General features: G+C 38.1%; 1 protein-coding gene across 4 annotated transcripts in view; it reads left to right on the top strand.

Annotated features, from left to right (window-relative positions):
* The window catches only part of ROBO1 (roundabout guidance receptor 1), a 1,215,767-nt gene that overhangs the window by 849,034 nt on the left and 345,846 nt on the right, over positions 1–20,887 (top strand). For all 4 annotated transcript variants that reach the window (XM_051859421.2, XM_070071933.1, XM_051859420.2 and 1 more), the window contains one exon: positions 13,876–14,202. In XM_051859421.2, coding sequence (XP_051715381.1) covers positions 13,876–14,202 — 327 coding nt within the window. The remainder of the gene's footprint in view (positions 1–13,875; positions 14,203–20,887) is intronic.

Genomic DNA, 20,887 nt, shown 5'->3' with positions numbered 1-20,887 from the left:
AGGAGAGAGAGGGAGAGCAGGAGAGGGAGCGGGAAAGAGAGAATTCTTTCATCTGCTGGTTCACTCCTCAAATGTTTGCAAATGCTGCGTCAGGCTGGGTCAGACTGAAGCCAGGAGTCAGGAACTCTATCTGGGCCTCCCTCAAGGGTGACAGGAGCTGAAGTACTAGAATTGTAATCTTCTGATTCCCAGGTACATTAACAGGGAGCCAGATTATAAGAGTTGAGTTGGGACTGGAACCTGCATTCCAGTATGGGATGTTGGTGTCCCAAGTTGCTGCTTAATTGGCTATGTCATAATGCCTGCCTAGCTTTTTCAAAAGAAAATTTAATTATTTATTTATTCGAAAGACAGAATGATACACACACACACACACACACACACAGAGAGAGACAGAGAGAGACAGAGACAGAGAGTGAGAAAGAGATGTTTTTCTTGCATTCTTGTAGCACTATCATCTATCACAGACCATGGTACAGTTTAGGCATATATAGGGCATATATAGGCTATACAAAGGCACTTCAAAAAATCATGGAAAGCAGAATTAAACAATGAGTTTTGTTTGGTGTAAAATTTTAAAATTCATGCATAGACATTTTCTTTTTTTTTTTTTTTTTTTTTTTTGACAGGCAGAGTGGACAGTGAGAGAGAGAGACAGAGAGAGAAAGGTCTTCCTTTGCCGTTGGTTCACCCTCCAATGGCCGCCGCTGCAGCCGGCGCACCGCGCTGATCCGATGGCAGGAGCCAGGATCCAGGTGCTTTTCCTGGTCTCCCATGGGGTGCAGGGCCCAAGCACCTGGGCCATCCTCCACTGCACTCCCTGGCCATAGCAGAGAGCTGGCCTGGAAGAGGGGCAACAGGGACAGAATCCGGCGCCCCAACCGGGACTAGAACCCGGTGTGCCGGCGCCGCTAGGCGGAGGATTAGCCTATTGAGCCACGGCGCCGGCTGCATAGACATTTTCTATGAATGCTTTGAAGACCTGTTTGGTTTTCGTTAAGTGAATAAATGAATGTTAAAGAGTCGCCAAAGGTTATACTGTACTTTCTTCATATTTTAAATATTTTAGTGGCTTTCACTACGTCTAAAATAAAATATTTTAGTATGAAAATAACATCAGAACATCAAGTAATATTTAGAAACTGGAGAAACTTAGAAGGAAACAAAAGCTACCCTTCTTCGAATAGTCTCTAAGAAATGACATTGAGTTCCTGACTCCTGGCTTCAGCCTGACCCAGCCTGACGCAGCATTTGCAAACATATGAGGAGTGAACCAGCAGATGAAAGAATTCTCTCTTTCCCGCTCCCTCTCCCTCTCTCCCTCTCTCTCCTTCTTCTCTCTCTGTCACTCTCTGTCCCTCTGACTTCAAAAAAATTTTTAAAGATTTATTTATTTATTTGAAAGGCAGAGTTACAGAGACATAGGAAGAAACAGAGAGAAAGAGAGAGAGAGAGAGAGAGAATCTTCCATCCACTGGGGCACTCCCCAAATGGCAGCATCACTTGGGGCTGTGCGAGGCTGAAGCTAGGAGCTTCCTCTGGGTCTCCCATGTGGTTTCAGGGGCCCAAGGACTTGAACCATCTTATGCTGCTTTCTGATGTGCTGGATTGGAGATGGAGCAGCCGGGCCTAGAACTGGCACCCATATGGAATGCCGGTGCTACAGTCAGTGGCTTAACCCACTGTGACATAGTGCTGGCCCTGAAATTGAGAGTTAGAGTCTCCCTGGCCCTACACACAGACGGGAAGAGACAGAGAAAGAGAGAGATCTTCAATTCACTGGTGAACTCCTCAAATGCCTGCAACAGTTCACACTAGACCAAGCCAACCTTGGAGCCTGTTAGTCCATCTGATTCTCCCAAGTGGTTGACAGGGACCCAAGTACTTGGGTGATCATCTGCTGTCTTTTCAGGCTCATTAAAAGAAGCTGGATCCAAAGTGGAATAGTCAAGACTTGAACCACACATTCCAATATGGGATTCCAGTGTCCTATGCAGAGAATTAACCCACTGTACCACATTGCTCACCTCCACATTTAGATTCTTTTTAGTTCTTTTTTTCTAGCTCCTTCCCCATCCTCTTTCCATCAGTCTCTCTCTCCAGCTAGAATTCCAGAGCTTACTCCTCTATAAATCCTTGTTTTTGCACCACACATAACTCTGTGTACAGGTTTCAATTCCTTAGGATTCATTTGAAAAAGAGCACCTTACTTAGAATGGACCAAAAGCTCTTTATCTCCAAAGTCCTCCAGGGGCATTGTGGTTTCGGGGCTTCTTTCCTTTATGAACTTCATTTTTTTCTGCTTCCCAGAAGCAGAAGTAAGGGTTTCCCTTATTTTTTCTTCAATTTAGGGATACAGCTGACTAGTTCAAGCACTTGATATTTGGTCTGTAATGTGTTCTAAGTTATTTATAAATGCATACAGGATCATCTGTCTTTTCCTTCTTCCATTATCATTGAGCACCTATTGAGTGCTAGGTGCTGCTTATGCATGGCAGGTTGGCAGGGCAGGGAGATAGAAGGCTTTCAGTTATGATCTAGCTATTTATTAACTCAACAGAGTATTTCAACATTATAAATGCTTTCTAAACAAACTAATTTTATGGCTCTTTCCCTTCAAAAGTAAGAATTAATCCACGCTCAAAGTAGTGACTTAAATTATATTTCCCTTTTAAAGTTACATTGAAATACAAAATGATACATACATGTAGTGATTGTTTGACCTATAATTAAAATAGTCTTCAGGATTATTCTTAGTTCATATCTTTTTGCATTAAAAATTTTATGTTAATATTTTATTTAGGGTGGATTTTCTCCCTTAGATCAACTGCACATAACTTTATTTTGGAATGATTAATTATTTACTTACCTCTTTAGAGAATCAAGATTTCTGTTTATGTACTTAAAATTCACTATAGTGTGTACTTTAGTATACTATTTAAATATTTATTATGACTGAAAATTTAGATTTTAAGATAACATTGGGAATACCGTTTACATTTCCATATTTTGGGTGCCACATGATAAGAATCTAACTCTCAGCTTCCTTTGTCTGAATGTGCATTAGAATCTATAAAAGCCCAAAGAAATAAGAGCAATGGGAAACATACAAGGAAGAAAGCTTGCAATTAGTTTGCTAATGTGTAGAAGATTTTCTTCAGAAATTCTTGTTCATGTCAAAAGTACTGACTGAGTTTTTAAAGTGAGTGATGCTGACTGCATTCCTATAGGGATTTCTCAGTAATCCTTTAAAAGGTTATTTTAAGTATTTTGTTTTCCAGAAGTATAATTGCCTCTAGACAATTATCCTTAAAATTGCAATTCCATACTTTTATCTTGCAGACCTTAACAACTCACCTGTTATCAAGAAAGAATCAAGGCCTCTTTAAAGATGACACATATATGACTACTGAATTTGAAATAAAATTGAAAGCTTTATTTTTAGTATTTTGTTTGATTTTAGGTTATTTGCATATAGCAAATTACAACAATACTATGTTGATCCTAAAAAAATCTAATGCAACTTTTTAGAGAAAGAAATGATAAATAATACTTTACATAATAATTTTAGAAGTCATCCCCCTATGTTTAATAATTGTATTATATTCATGCTTGTTTTCAATTTATGACTCAAAAGTCTGTTTTTGGACATAAAAAAGTAAGATTAATTTCTAGATAAATTTTTTTCTCTCATGAGTTTATTTTGGGGATATAATTTGTGAAACAAGGTTTATTTTATAAACAAGATTTATTTTATGTAGTTATAAGTGTATTTTTATTTATTTATTTATTATTTTTTGACAGGCAGAGTGGACAGTGAGAGAGAGGGACAGAGAGAAAGGTCTTCCTTTGCCATTGGTTCACCCTCCAATGGCCGCTGCGGCTGGCGCGCTGTGGCTGGCGCACCGCGCTGATCCGAAGGCAGGAGCCAGGAACTTCTCCTGGTCTCCCATGGGGTGCAGGGCCCAAGTACTTGGGCCATCCTCCACTGCACTCCCTGGCCACAGCAGAGAGCTGACCTGGAAGAGGGGTGACCGGGACAGAATCCAGCGCCCCGACCGGGACTAGAACCCAGTGTGCCGGCGCCGCAAGGCGGAGGATTAGCCTAGTGAGCCGTGGCGCCGGCCTATAAGTGTATTTTTGACTTGCCACTTCAGTAGGGAAGTCTACTCATGTCCTATGTGTTGAGGTTATAGTTGGCTCAAATTTATAACCATCTGCTATTTCCATTTTATATATAGAGAAATGAAGTGCAAATTCATGTTGATTGTAATACCATGCCATTTGTCTTAATATGTAGAAAATCCAAGATTATGATTAACTATATTATTTTAGCTTATTTTAAAAAAATCATAGGACCTACCAAATATTGTTTTTCATAATTCAAAATATGGCCCCAGTTCCTTTTTCAGTGAAAATTACAAAGGTCCAATTGGTCCTAATATTTGAAATAAGCTATTATATTTTATAATAAAAACATATTTTTAGACTTAGTTATTTTGGTTGTATAGAATAGGCACTGGGGTGTACAATTACAAATGACTTTTTATTCTGGCTACCCATTGCATTTTTGTATTTGTAAGGGGAAGGAAACAAAAGACTGTTAGGACTTTTCACTTAGTAATACATTAAAAACAGTAGTATGTCTTCTAAAACTTGAAAGTAATACATTTAAGTGCATTTGATGCAATGGCTTAAGATGCTGCTTGGATCACCTGCAGCCCCTATCAGTGTCTGGTTGGAGTCTTCGTTCCTTTGTTTAGTATCCAGCTTCCTGCTAATGGGCATCCTGGGAGGTAGCAGGTAGAGTAAAATTCTCAACTAAATCCAGTTTGTAAATTTCCTTCCAAATTTTGGGGGAGGTAGCAATTAATTTCTTTCTAAATTAATAAGAATTCAAATATAATTCCAGAAGAGGCTGGGGAGGAGATCATAAAATCAAATGATGATGCTTATGCCAACCTCTGAAACACTAGATTAATGGTTCCAACACATGGGTCAATGTAATGTTATTTTAGGCATCAAAGATTACACTAGCCCATAAAGTGTAGGTATTAAATATCTTCATTTTATGAATGAAGAAACTAACATTCAAAAAAGTTAAACCATTTGCCCAAACTCAAATAGCTAAGTGGCAGAGCCTAGATTTGAGCCTAGGCGTCTGATCAGAATCCAGTCTCTAGTTTTAGTTAGTTTACTCACAGATGCTAGAGTAGTTCATGTTTTTTGTTGGTGTTTTGTCTCCACATTCCCACCTACCCCCATAATTAACTTCCCCTGATTTCAATTTCTTTTACTCTTGTCTTCACTTATGTGGCTCTTCTTTTTCAATATTATTCTTGTTGATATTTCTGTCTCCTTTCATAGACTTCAGGCTTTTGAAATTGGGGATTATATTTTTTCTTTTCTTGTGTTGCCAAAGCTTAGCACAATTCATCATATAATATAATCTAATATTGTTTCTTTATACAAAATGGAAGAATATAATAAACAGATGGATAGATCAATGGAGACGAGAGTGAGAGAATTTCGGTTTAAGATACACAGATACTGGCCGGTGCCGCGGCTCACTAGGCTAATCCTCTGCCTGAGGCGCTGGTATTCTGGGTTCTAGTCTCCGTCGGGGCATCGGTTCTGTCTCAGTTGCTCCTCTTCCAGTCCAGCTCTCTGCTGTGGCCCGGGAGTGCAGTGGAGGATGGCCCAAGTCCTTGGGCCCTGCACCCACATGGGAGACCAGGAGGAAGCACCTGGCTCCTGGCTTTGGATCAGCACAGCGCGCCGGACATAGTGGCCATTTGGGGGGTGAACCAACAGAAGGAAGACCTTTCTCTCTGCCTCTCTCTCACTGTCTAACTCTGCCTGTCAAAAAAAAAAAAAAAAAAAGATATGCAGATATTTTTGTTTGAGTTTACAGAAAGTAAAATCCTTTAATTTGCATGTTAATGGGAAATTTTACAAAAGGGCAAAGAGAAAGAATGAACTCAGCTCATGAGCTGCAGTCCTCCAATCCCTTTGGTTATAGGTCAGAGTGAGATCCAAATGAAGCAATTCTGGCAGTTGATGCCCTCATATCTTCTGTAGTATTTGGGTCCCATGTTAGAAACGTCTTAAGGATACTCCTTAAGTATCCACCTTATTAGAAGAGGGAGGCGCATGGAAAATTGCTTTAAAAATTTAATTTTTTCTACTGTCAGTATTTTTCATATCTCTGGGGACACAGCCATTTGATGTTAGTTTCCATAAGATTATTATTCAAACATCAGATAGTCACTCCTAGAATTTCATTTAGGTTTATATTGGTATTCATTTTAGATGAGTTTTAATAATGACCATCAGTTAATTATTGGGTTTATTATAAAGATTGGTGAGAAAAGGATATTTTTCCATCTTGGTAATCTTCTTTAGGTAGTAAATTATGATCAAGAGAAATTAGGATAAAAGACAATACCTGAGTAAAATGACATGATTCGTTTATCATGTAGTTCTTTTAATACGTTCTGTTCTCCTTTACTGTGTATCATTTCAGGTCAAAGTAGTAGTGTTCACATAGACTTAGGACTGTTTTATACTTATTATTCCAACAGTAATCATATTTGGGAAATGCACATAGCCTCGTAGAAGGTATTTAAGTCTGCTCTCTATACAGTGAGTAATTAATGGGTACTGCTTTTTTTTTTTTGGACAGGCAGGGTGGACAGTGAGAGAGAGAGAGAGAACGAGACAGAGAGAAAGGTCTTCCTTTGCTGTTGGTTCACCCTCCAATGGCCGCCGTGGCGCTGATCCGAAGCCAGGAGCCAGGTGCTTTTCCTGGTCTCCCATGGGGTGCAGGGACCAAGCACTTGGGCCATCCTCCACTGCACTCCCGGGCCACAGCAGAGAGCTGGCCTGGAAGAGGGGCAACCGGGACAGAATCCGGTGCCCCGACTGGGACTAGAACCCGGTGTCGGCACCGCAAGGCAGAGGATTAGCCTAGTGAGCCGCCGGAGGTACTGCTTTCTTATTTTTAACAAATATCTCCTTCTAGGATAAAATTCTGTCAGTAAAATATAGGATCATTGCCCATGATAGGATTTATGTTAACACTGGACACCCTTCTACTATTAATATGTAAGTGGAGCTTAAGTAAAAAGGTGAAGAGGCAAGATTTTTTTAAGAATATAAACTTCCTTTTACATGGATAGGCTTATTATCTGGACAGTTGTATGTATCCCCAGTCACACCTTGGACAGATGTCACCAAATTGCCTATTAATATTCATTGTGTAGTTGTCAGCTCATTGCATTTGTTTGTCTTGTGTTTTTAGTAATTTTACAAGTATAATTGTCCTGTAAGGTGCTGTTATATGATACATGACACAAACGGATGTTTTAGTCATTTTAAATTTTCTAATTGTATCTCCCAAGGAATATGAGGAAGTCTGGCTCAAAACAAGATTTTTTTCATGAAATTAAAACTGTTTTTCTGTCTACTAAGAAACAGACTTGAAAACTTAACCCAAAGACAAATCTTACTGTCTTAAGAGAAAAGACAAATAAAATGGTATAGATAAAAAGAATAAAGTTATACACATATTATATGCCTCAACAGAATGTTAGCAAGATCAGCCTCTTAACTGGTTACATGCCTGTGTTTCTATAGAAGTGATGTCTCAGAGGGGGAAACGGTTTACATCCAACTAGGAGTTTGGTTTCCTCATCGTAAATCTCCCATGACTTTGATATATTCCCTTGAAATACTTAGCACTTATGTGTATATCTTTTTCCAGCTGGGGGTGTATAAATATTTAGATATTGCAGTCACTCATGTTTATATTTTATCTTCCAGTGGGGCAGTTGGTGAAGGAATCCTGCCCTGATGCTGGTCTTGCATGAAGTCAATCCTTGTTATACCCCATGGTTCTACTAGGGTTCTTGCTGAGGGTGATTGACAGTTATCATCCTGATTCTTTGTTAAAACCTCCACTCCTCATACCATTCTGTCTTTTATCCTCTCTTTTTAACTTTTCAGCATCCTGTGCAGAATGTGGTTAAAACCTGGGAGTTGGCTTTGCCAATTGCAATGTAAACCTTGACTGTTTTTACATCAAATATATACTTAATAGCATAACTAGAGTGGTGAGGTACTCAGAATTTGTGATTGAAAAGTGGAAATATTGGGGCCTGTGCTGTGGCACAGTGGGTTAACGCCCTGGCCTGAAGCACCGACATCCCATATGGGTGCTGGTTCTAGTCCCGGCTGCTCCTCTTCCGATCCAGCTCTCTGCTGTGGCCTGGGAAAGCAGTAGAAGATGGCACAAGTCCTTGGGCCCCTGCACCCACGTGGGAGACCTGGAAGAAGCTCCTGGCTCCTGGCTCCGGATTGGCACAGCTCCACCTGTTGCGGCCATCTGGGGAGTGAACCATTGGATGGAAGACCTCTCTCTCTCTCTCTGTCTCTCTGTCTCTCTGCCTCTTCTTTCTCTGTGTAACAGAGACTTTCAAATAAACAAATCTTTAAAAAAAAGAGAAAATATTTTTATGAATTAAGAATAAAAAATATTATATATGATGTTACATAAAAGAGGATACTTCGAGAAGTTTGTGAGAAAATAGAATTAAAAGATGCTTGGAGCCAGCGCTGTGGCACAGCGGTTTAAAGCCCTGGCCTGAAGTGCCAGCATCCCATATGGGCGCCAGTACTAGTCCCGGCTGCTCCTCTTCCCATCCAGCTCTCTGCTATGGCCTGGGAAGTGGTGGAGGATGGCCCAAGTCCTTTTGAGAAAATGACAGTTACAGAGGGTAGCTGGGTGACTTTTGTGTTAAGTACACTGGTGGATGAAGGCTGGGAACCAGTTATATTGTTTTAATTGTACAAAGAATTGTGTAGGATTTGAATTTCTCAGAATATTTAATACTGATAATGTAAAGATGCTTAATTATATAAGCTCATATTTGGAAAAGATGATACTGCACAAGGAAAGTTTTATAACCTCACATATTCATTATCAAAGTCCTGAGTTAAGCAACAATGAGATCACTTGGATTACATGTAGATATTTTATGCATGAGGAAAAATAAAATGTCATCAGGTTGAGTTTCATGCTGTTTTAGCATCTACACTTTAAACAATCAAAGCTAACACTTCCAGTGTTGGAAGCAAGAATGGACAATGCATATTTATCTATAGATTTTAACTAATTAATTCTAATGTGTTTATGGAATATTTGGGAAGAGCAAGGGTGTGGAGTTGAACTAGGATTAAATTCCAGCACTGCTGTCTCCCAGCTGAGTCTTGCTTCTCCATATGGACCCCAGATATAACAGCACTCACTTGGTGAAGATGCTGTTGTGATAAAGGAGATGAAAGAGAGGTAACGGTAGTTTCTGTTTTCATTCCTTTTCTTCCTCTTTAGTCTTGATAAGGAATAATTTATTATGTTTTATAAAAATGATTTCCATTTATGGTTTATATTACTGAGGTTAACCAGTCATATATTATAAATATTAATGCAAATGAGAAAATCCCTTTCCTGAAGGTTTTACATTTTAAGAAGCACAGAATTTTTATATTTTTGTAACAATCTACAAATAGTATATTTGGTTGTATAGTCACACAACATTTTTTGTAACCCTGTTCATTCTCTTTAGATTATTATATGCTTAATACAGTATATTTTGTCCTGGGATGTGTTTCTCAGAAACAATGTTCATTGGGATATCCTACCAAAAAAAAAAAAAAAAAAAAAAAAAAGAGAGAGAGAAGTTTAGGATATGCTTCTGGCATACCATAATATATATTAGCAAGACTGAAGATCCTGAGAACTGCAACTCTTTTTTTTTCTTTGTGTATTAACAATCAGGGGAAAGGGTATTCCTTGGAGCATTTTTGAAAATTGTCCTTCAGTAATATAGAAAGCATTTTTATTGCTGGGACTTTTATGTAATGCTGCTGTACAAACATTGTGTTGGAAACTTGGGCCTGAGTTCCCTGCTCCCAAAAGTCACATTGGCTGTGGTCCAACTGCATGGAACTGCAAGTTAGGGACAGAGGAGCGCTCAGCAGCACTGTGCTGTGTGGAGCGTGGTTGACCTCCAGGTTCTGTAATTGCCCGTTACTTCCTCTACTCCCTCTCTCTAGGCAGTTTTATTCTTTCCCATGGTTTTCATCGCCAGCTCTATTCTAATTGACAGCTCCAGCTGAGATTTCTTTTCTAAGGTCAGACTTGGATATACAGTTGGCAACTTGTCATTTCCATTCGGAGATTCTAGAAGTACCCCAAACTTGTCTCAAACTGATTTAATCATCTTGTCTACCCTTTATCTTCTCACCAAATCATAGTCTTTTATTTCCTGGCTTTATTGAGAGTACCTTTCACCCACTACAGAAAACAGTCTTGGAATCTCCCTACCTCTGCTTCTGCTCCATCCTGTGTATTTCCATTTCCTTCATCCCCCATATTGCCAGTGTGTAGATTTCATTGATTGTTTAAATTTAAAAAAATTATCTGAGGGGCTGGCACTGTGGCATAGCAGGTTAAGCTGCTGCCTGCATCACCAGCATCCTGTATAGGCACAAGTTGAAGTTCCAGCTCTTCCACTTCCGGTCCAGCTCCCTGCTATTGCGCCTGGGAAAGCAGTAGAGGATGGCACAAGTCCTTGGGCCCCTGCACCCACGTGGGAGACCTGGAAGAAGCTCCTGGCTCCTGGCTCCGGATTGGCCCTGTTCCGGCCATTGCATCCATCCCTCTCTCTTCCCCAATGTCTCTGTAGCTCTGCCTTTCAAGTAAATGAATACATATTTTTAAAAATTTATTTAAGAGGAGGAGAGGGAGAGCCAGCACACCTCCATTCGCTTATACACTCTATGAATGCCCACAACAGCTAGGATTGGCCTGTGCTTATCATGGACCAGGAATACAATCCAGGTCTTCCCTGTGGGGGACAGGAACTCATTTATTTGCACCATCATGGCTGCTTCACAGCCATGTTATTAGCAGGAAGCTGGAATTGAGAACTAGAGTTGAACCCAGGTGCCGTAATGTGGCATACAGACATCTCAGCTGGCAACTTATCCATTAGGTAAACACTCACCCCTCTATTGATTTTGACTTAGTATCTCTGGATTTCTCCCTGTATTTTCCTTTTTGTCTGTCAATGTCTAAATTTAGGTTCTTGGACTTTTTCTTCATGAAGGCACTTCCTTTCCTAGCTTAGCCTGGAAAGTGTAGTTTCTTTAAACTGAACAACCGCATTGATCCCTTGCTAAAAATTTTAATATGGTTTCCTGTTGCCTTCAAAAATGCTCCAGAACTCTGTTGTGAAATACAGAGCTCATCACATGGTTTCTTTTAGCTGTTTCTTCTGGTTCATGCTGCCCAGTCTCACATGCACCTGATATTCAGGCCGCCATAACCTACCTGCAGGTCCCCTGAGTGTTTCCTGCACTCCTGTAGCTGTGCCTAGGCTGAAGCCGTTTCCTTCCTTTACATTTTGGCGCAGTCTTCAGGTCTCATCTCTAGTTTCCTGTCTCCAAATACTTTGTCTGACCTGCTCAGGTGGTCTGTGGTGCCCCTTCTTTGTGTTTTCCTAGCAACTTATGGCATTGTGTCTCCCATCTGAAATGGACTCTCAGAATTTAAAATAAAATTTTCTTTAATCAAATATCTATCATCTCAGCAGTTAATCCTCATTAACATTTTCACAGCCAAGGTAAAGGTCAATAATATGACACTATTTTCTGAAGTTCTACAGCACTGGCAATTATGAGTAATCTAAAATCCAATCTAAATTTCACTTGACTCAATGTAGCCTTTGTGGTAGAGTGTGGGTTTCCAAGTTATTTTTTCCCTGATGTTGCTGGTTTCTTTGGCCCTTTCTGAGAGCTTGGTTTCATTTAAAGACCTTACAACATGCTATATACCATGCACTAAAGCTATTTTACAATATTTCACATTATGAAAGTAGCACTCATTGTTTCAGATTATACTTTTTGTGTCCTAGTAGATGTAAGCAAATAATATATCTGAGTTTTATTGTTCATTTATTCATTTTATTAAGAAAACTATTAATTGCATTAGTTACAAATTAAATAAAAGATATAAATAAGCCTCATGTGGAGTTTATGAAATATTGAACAGTGTGGCTATTTGTTATAATTTAGAAAAATAAAATCTTTTGAAGTCTCTAGAATGCGGGATTCTTAAGCTTCATTCTGCTCAGTTAGGTCTTTCTTATCAACACTTCATTCTTTTCATTTATTTAATACATATTTATTGAGTATTGGAGTATGCTGAGCACTCAGCGAAGCATCAGGCAAACTCAGACCCACTGGTAAGAGTAGAGGGAAAGAGACATATTGAAAAGATTAAGCACATAGATTTAAATTATAATTCTGATCATTCAGGCCAGGGGTGGCTTTATATGTTAGTTAGGTGTGTGATAACAGCATCTAATTGCTTGGTGAAAGATCAGGGAAGGCAAGGATTTGAAGCATCTGTGGGTACAGATAAACTAGGATAAGAGCTTTTGGAGCCCAGGTCCTGGGGCAGGCTCTGGCCATGTGTCTGGAGGAAGCACAGTATATGTGTGGAACTAACAACAGGCTGAGTGAAGAGATCAGAGAAAGGAGTGAACAGGAGGAGTCTGGAGACAGAAGGAGTCTGGAGAGCCTGGCTCTTGTGGGCCTTGTTAGCAGCCTTATCTGTACAGCAGTAAGTTTATTTTAACAGCCACTGCAGTAGAGGAAGACCTAGGTTGTATTTGCGTTTCAAAGCCATCATCTGGATAGATAGAAGGGAAACCTTTTAAGTAGTTTTTCTAAATGTGGTGTGAAGGAATAACTGTTGGACCTGGAATGCTTGCTAGCTGTAGAGATCAGGATGAGTAGACTGACTTGGGAAATTTGGGGGAGGATTTAGAAACAGAAGGGGAGGTGTTCAGGAAGACTGATTTCTACTTTGCCTTATTCTTTGCAATGGGGGCACTGTATGAGAGCAAGATTTAGGGCTCAGTTAAGTGACACCTTGGACAGTTAAATTTAAGAATTCTTTGAGATATTTACATATTTATTCTATACATAGCAGTAATAAGATAGGAATATTTAAAAATGTGAAACATCTTTATTTTTTAAATTATGCTTTCTTTGTAAAAAAAATAAGGTACAGACATAGAAAACATTTAAATAGCATATACATTCAGGGCCTCATGTATTAGGTAATACAGAAGGTATAAAATGCAGATCTCAAGATCTTTTTCTATTTTCTATTGTGCTTAAATATTTAAACTCAGTTATTTAATGTTTCATTTGAAGTCTATTAAAATGTCAATTACTGGTAAGCAATTATGAAATTATTAGTAACAACTCTGAGGGAGGTATATTTATAAAACATCAGGTATAAAATGTATAGACATGAAAGATGAGACATAACACTCCATGTAAAGGAGAGTTTCATTACACAGTTGAATATAAATATTCAGTAGTTACAGCATATGTTTGGTGAAAAGTACTAAGGAGGCGATTCCAGGGAGCCGTGCCATTATAAGTGATACTCTGGAAGCTGTCCCCTGGTTGTTTCACACATTCCTCTGCAGACACAGTCACCAGACATGGTATAAACAGACAGTGTAATGGGTACTCAGAGGATCTGGGGAGGTGATATGAAGAGAGGACCAGATTTGTAAGGGGAAACGCTGAGAAAAAGAACTTTGTAAGTGGGAGTTCAAAAGGAGTCAGTGGTTGGAAGGTGTCGTCAAGGGGTCCACCAGAAGGATTAGTCAGTACGTAGGGTGGGAAGAGGAGGCCAACACTATACAGGGTTTGCACAGCAGTGTTAAAGCCTAAGAGGCTTTGCCCTGTTTGCAAGTGACAGTTGAACATCTTCTGTCCTTTCTTCTGCAGGCTCCCGTCTTCGTCAGGAAGATTTTCCACCTCGCATTGTTGAACACCCTTCTGACCTAATCGTCTCAAAAGGAGAACCTGCCACTCTGAACTGTAAAGCAGAAGGCCGCCCCACCCCCACCATTGAATGGTACAAAGGCGGGGAGAGAGTGGAGACAGACAAGGATGACCCTCGCTCCCACCGGATGTTGCTGCCAAGTGGATCTTTATTTTTCTTGCGCATCGTGCATGGACGAAAAAGTAGGCCCGATGAAGGTGTCTACGTCTGTGTAGCAAGGAATTACCTCGGAGAGGCTGTGAGCCACAATGCATCGCTGGAGGTAGCTAGTAAGTAAAATGGGCTTTCTGTATTGGGTGGGGGGAATGGTGGTGGGGTCATTGCCTTGATAAGCGTGGTAAGAAACTAAATCCCATATCACAGGCTTCACCTGATTCTATCTATATAGTCTATATTATTTGATTTTCTTCTCATCCTAGCCGGTTCTTCACGTTTAATTGGGATTAATTTAGTTGTTGAACTATTTGACTTTTGATTTGGAGCTGTTTTCTGTTGAATATCTTCATTAAGATTTTTTTCTTCCTTTGTTTCTTTAAAATAAAATAAAATAAGAATTTTTCTTATAAGTAGAATAATGTGTGATATTTTAAATTTATCTTCATTAACAGAAATGTTTTTAAAGGTAGTCAAAGTAAGGTTTTAAGATGTTTCTAATTCTTGGAAATGTATTATACTTCGGTTACAGCTGTATCCAGGAAAAGTATGTATATACTTTATAATTTATTAGGCTGGCTACTGTGGTGGGCCCTAGGAGGAAAACAGGTGTATGTAATCCTCAGGTCATTGATGGTTTAGTTTATTTAAGCAAAGACCAAATGTATCTCACTTGAAATTACTTCAGTAAGGATTTGTTAACTAATGATAAAATTGTTATATCCAGAGTCTGGAAGTAGGTTGTGTTTGAATAAGAATTGGACTGATCTTATTTTCTGTCCACATTCAAGAAATAGTCAAAAAATTCAGTTTCTTGAAAAGAATCCTGCTGTGTATATATGAAAGAAATTATGAGTTGCATAGGCATGGGAAAGATGAGTGAAACTTAGATATGAGTCATTTTGTTTAGCCATATATCATTACATATAAAGCTATCTACATAATTATGTAGGTATTTATATATGATATTTTACAAGATGATTGATATTTTAATATAACTGCTCACAATTTTAATTATCAGTCTTCATCATACCCAAAGTTATGTCTAATATTCAATTTGAATATATAGAACCTTACTATTATAAAGTTATATTTGCAGGAAGGAATTTAGGGACAGATTATTCAGACTCAATCACATTATTAATGTGCACTCAGTCCCAGAGAATTTAAATGACTTGAGCACCCTCACAGGGTTATGTACTACTTGTGTTGGAGTGCCAAGGATATTATTAAATCGAGCAAAAATTGAAGTTACCATTCCTAAACTATAACAAAAGTAGCCATTCTTGTTTTAAAAACATTTTTTTAAATATACATTTATATTTTTCTGTTGATAATGGTCTTATAGTCTTTCTTATAGCCTTGATTCTCAGTGAAGGTCTTAGATGTAAATCAGTGAGGTATATGGAAGCTGTAATCATAGCAGGAAGCTATTTTGCTTTTGCTATACCTAGTTTTAAATGTGGTCCATGCCAAAGACGTATAAGTGCTCAATTTTTATGCTTTGATGAAGCCATCATTCACAGTTATGATATTAGCATCTTTGTAACTTTTGACCAATTTGTATTTAAAAGTCATCCTCTGTGGGGATAAAATTAAATTAATGTTTGAAAACAAATTGAGATAAAAAAGAAAAATGACATACATGACCTAGCTCTTATTTTTGATAGGTAAGAAATTGAAGACCAAAAATGAGTGTTCTTTGGAATTATAATTTGTTACAAAAGAAGTGTATACAAGTATCAAAGATCATCTTCTGTTTTATTTCTTACTCACATTTTTAATGTTAGAGTTAAAACAAATAAAGCAAAACATTATAGACTTGAAGTTGTACATGCTTACCTTCTTAGATCTTTCTTTTGACAACACCTCTAGTTTTGCCTCAGAGGATCAAGATACTCTTAACACACTGGGATTTAGAGAATTCTTTTCTAATCTGAGTTTTTGTAGACATTTTAATGGTACTATGAGTTTCCAGTTAAGTTCTCTAAGATAGACATTCCATTACCTTGAAAGGCCAGTATGTGAGAAGCTCTCCAGTCTTAGTGAAGAAATGTCCTGTCCTAGAATTCAAACCAGACGTAAAACCATTATATCACTTCTCCCAACACAGTATTAAATACTGAGCCCTTTAGTGCATAATTTAACATTATGTTTTCCATTGTGTCTCCAAAATGTTTTCAAGCTCCAAATGAAAAAGTATAATGCAATTCACTGAATAAAATTTAATGTAAGTCCTGCAAAAAATACTCCAAAATGATATTCAGCTGCAATCCATATACATGTGAAGTGAGTAATATATAGATTTGAGATATTTCTTAAATGTAGCTTGGTATTAATAATAATAGTTTGAGAATAGGCATCATTATTCATGGTAAGGATAATTTTTTGCAACCCTGAGAAAAGTTTGAGCAATTTTACATCCAATAGTTTTTTACTAATTTCATTACAGTGATGAAAAGCATGTTTTTGTTTGGATAAACTGTATTATTTGGGCACAGAGTAAGGGGAAAATTAAGTACCCTGAACTTAGAAAGTGTTTGTATGTTGATAAAGTTTACAAATTAGTATCAAGTAAATTTGTGGTTGGCAATAGTATTAACAGATATACAGTAATTCCATTCTCCTTATTTCAGTTAGTTATTCTAGACAATTGTACCACATTCACCATTTTAAAGCAGACTGTGTGCTAAAGTTAGAGGTAGCTTTTGTACCTTACACAAATAAACAAGGTAGAGACAGAGGGAAGCATGGAGAAGTTGACTAGTTAAAAGTACTGTGATAAGTTGTGTTCCAGTTTTTCCTGGAGAATATTATTCCATTTTTAAAGTGTTTCCTTAGTTTAGGCATCAGAAATTGAGTAAGAACTGTTGTTATTCTCCTCAAGATTCAGATACAGGAAGACAAAGATTGTAACTGATTTTTTTTCTTTTTTTTTTTTAGTGAAACTATAGCCCCAAGTGATAGCATTAATGAAACTTTCTTGAGGCAAGGCAGGTCTCACAGGCCAGTTGTTGGTAATGCTTTTGAAAACACTTATCTGTGTTTTATTTGCCTTTAACCCAAGTTTTACAGCTGTAACAACAACTGGGTTTCTTGGTTTCTAACAATTGTCAATCTCTCAAACACTGAGAAAAAAATGATGGGGAATGCCATTTAAAAACCTTTCTTTCTGTTTAGAAATAATTTTATTGTCTGTTGTCCCTTTAATATTTAAGTTGGAGTAGTGCATCAGAGGATTTTGTTTATTGGTGAACTTAGGATAATTTATTTTTAGTTTTATTTACACCCTGTTTCTACCAGGGTGGATCACAGTGCAGAGTTTAGGACAGCACTGCTGCTGATCCTTGCTGTGTATTAAAAACTCTTTGTGAAAATTCAATTTTGATGCAGTTGAACTTATATGATAGGAAATAATAATCCTTATTTCTAAATTTTTCAGTGAGACTGTTTAGAAGTTTGATTTTGTAAGGAAACAGTTTTGAATCACAGGTATATTCTTTAAAATTTAATTTTCTTAACAAGCCAAGAATAACATATCTTGATGTAGACATTAAATTACATAATATAGAAAACATCATTGTTTCTGAGACTTATGAAAACGCACTATTGTGCTTTTCAATTTCAAACCCTGCTTTCAGAAGCAATCTTGCTAACATTTTTTTTCTGATTTTGGATTATTTCCATTTGAGAGTCTATGAAATGTCTAGAAAAATATTCTATTGGTTTGTTCTCCTATACTTAACACTGCTGTTGATTAAGTTTTGAATTCCATGTTACGCCTGGCACAGATTGATGGCACGGTCTTTGACACAACTTATATTTAATAAGTAATTTGATCTTGGATAATTACACTGAATTTTAAGAAAATTAACTTGAACTTTGACTCTCATGCTTTCCAGTGTAGAACATGCTTCCCTATGTCATCTGCCTAACACTGTACAGTCAGCATATGGCTATTTGTTTGCTATGTAAGCTGTTTTCTCTTGAGGAAGGGAAATTCTTTTCAGGCAAGGCAAGCATCTGTTGGCTATCTTAGCATCAAAACCATAAAATGCGCTTTCCTGAAAAAATATCATTTTACTAATCAAGGACTGATTCTTTCTAGATTTTATTAAGTTGAATGTTTTTATTTATTTAAAGAAAAATTTATTTATTTGAAAGATAGAATTACACAGAGAGAGGGAGAGACAGAGAGATCTTCCATCTGCTGGCTCACTCCCTGGAGGGCCACAGTGGCCATGACTGGACCAGGCCCAAGCGAGGAGCCAGGAGCTTTATCCTGGTCACCCACATAAGAGGCAGGGGTCCAATTACTTGGGCCATCTTCTGCTGCTTTTCCCAGGTCATCAGCAGGGAGCTGGGTTCAAAGTCGATCTTAATGAATTGATTCATTATTCCATGAAAACATACATGTGAGTATTGTTAATAAGGTGACTGGTGTGTAGTTACAATTCATATGTAAATTGTTGTTGCTGTTTCCACATTTCTCTCTTTAATTCCATTGTGGTCAGACATATGGTCAGAATTTAAGGATTATTTGTTCAAACCTCATACCTAAAGGAAGTCTAGATGCTTCTAATATCAAACATGGAGTCAATTTTGATTCCGTTTTTTTTTTTTTTTTAAGAGTTATTTTATTTATTTGAAAGGCAGAGTTACAGAGAGAGAGAGAGAGAGAGAGAGAGAGATCTTCCATCCACTGGTTCATTCCCCAAATGGCCACAACAGGCAGGGTTGGGCCAGGCTGAAGCCAGAAGTTAGGAGCTTCATCTGGGTACCCCTGATGGGTGCAAGGGCCTAAGTACTTGGGCCATCTTCTGCTGCTTTCCCAGGTTCACATCCATGTAGGAGACCGGAAGAAGCTCCTGGCTTCTGGCTTCGGATTGGCGCAGCTCTGGCTGTTGCAGCCAATTGAGGAGTGACCCAGCGGATGGAAGACCTCTCTCTCCCTCTCTCCCTCTCTCCCTCTCTCCCTCTCACCTCTCTCTCTCCCTCTCTCCCTCTCTCCCTCTCTTCTTTCTGTCTCTCTCTCTCTGCCTCTCCTTCTCTCTGTGTAACTCTGATTTTCAAATAAATAAATAAATCTTTAAAACAAAACAAAAGACTAACTGGGGATGTTCAGCTCTCCAGACTGGATGTTACAAATCATTGTCGTCTCTTAAACATTACTAGATACGTTCTCCTGGAACAGATTCAATTTAGGAATTTTGGGGTTAAAGGTGACATATTCCATTACCATTTTCATGACTCACTCCTTTTATTTTTTCAAAAGTAGATGATATTCATACATGCTGAAAAGTATTGAGATGATGATTTCAACACTAGTTGATATTTAGCTACCAAGCCCCTGGAGGCTTACAGAAAATCAACTCAGTACTTTGTTATTTAAAGGAAATTCTTGGCAGTATCTCCTTGTATTCACTGTACTGTCTTTAAAAACTAATAAAATAAAAATATCATCTCTCAAATCTTGTCGGATCACTGCTCCTTTTAATCCTCCTAATTTCCTTAGGATTTAAGTGTTAGAAATCTTTCTTACATGCATTGACTGACATGAGAATCATTTATACTTATTTTTCAATTTTCAATTAAGTTTATTTAACATGAATACACACCTGTTTAGCATAATTAATCTTAACTAGTATAATATAATTTAGATGAAGCTATCGTTACTTATCAGCTTCCACTTTTTAATCCATACTTGCTTTAGTATTGGCTTTTCATGTTAGAAGAAAGCACTACTGAATGTGTTTGAGGGATACAAGTTCTTTTGTCTTGGTTACACAATATGAGCATTAAAATGTTGTATTTTAAAAAGCCCCAAATCACATAAAATATGGAGAATACTAAAATATGGTTTATCAAAAAGAAAAATACTAGTTTTTCTTAAATACCTCTTTCCCAGCTTTTTGTTTGGCTCCAGCTACTTAGTGGTAAGCTAAAAGAACAGTAGCACTGAAAGGTCATGAGGAAATTATAGACTTGGGCATATCTGAGAAAATGAAAGATGATTAGTATGGCAATATGAGTAAAGGAGATGGCTAAAGGGGTGGGCAGGGGCTACGTTGTGCAGAGTCCTGAGGCTGTGTTAAGGGTGTTGGGTTGTATGCTTGGTGCAGTGAGAGGCTGCAGGTTTTTAGGTGATGGTACAGATGAAGTAGGTTGATTTACATATTAATACACCACCCATATGGTACTTGAGTACCACAGATGTAGAGAATGAGTTGAAGGCTGATTGCAGGACATCAACTTGGAGGCTCTTGTGTAATTCCATGCAAGAAATGCTGATAGTTTGAAGTTTGAAGTGGTGGTTATAATAGAAGCAGAGAAGAGAGGATTAGATTAGGGATTGAAGATTTACAAGAGATGCAGTTATTGGTGATGATAAGGTCAAGGTCACTTTTATGACTTTCAAATCAATTCATAAATTTGGATTGAAAGTTGTTAGCTTCGAATGTTTTCCAGAGGTTCACCATTCTCCCACTGCCATTGAGGTCCCATTGAATTGCACTTCTCTGTTTCCTTACCTGGAATGCGCTGCCCTTCTGGGTCCACTGGTCAGCTCAAGGGTTCCCTTCCTCTGGATCTGTACCGTGCCCAATGCACCCACACCCCAGGTCCTTACTTGTCTTGGTGGGTTCAGCCCCTTGCTGCCTGTGCTCACTTGGTGCCCAGTACACACCTTCAGCATGATATATAGTCTCAAAGAACAACATTTATTTTTGCATCCCAAGTGCCTAGTGTTATTCTTGGCACATCGTTAGTGGAGGGATCTATTGTATAACTCAGAAATGTTTT

The sequence above is a fragment of the Oryctolagus cuniculus genome, chromosome 4 (genome assembly GCF_964237555.1).
Source record: "Oryctolagus cuniculus chromosome 4, mOryCun1.1, whole genome shotgun sequence".
NCBI classification, from domain to species: Eukaryota; Metazoa; Chordata; class Mammalia; order Lagomorpha; family Leporidae; genus Oryctolagus; species Oryctolagus cuniculus.
Note: the sequence above shows the minus strand (reverse complement) of the source record. Positions and strands in the feature narration are given on the sequence as shown.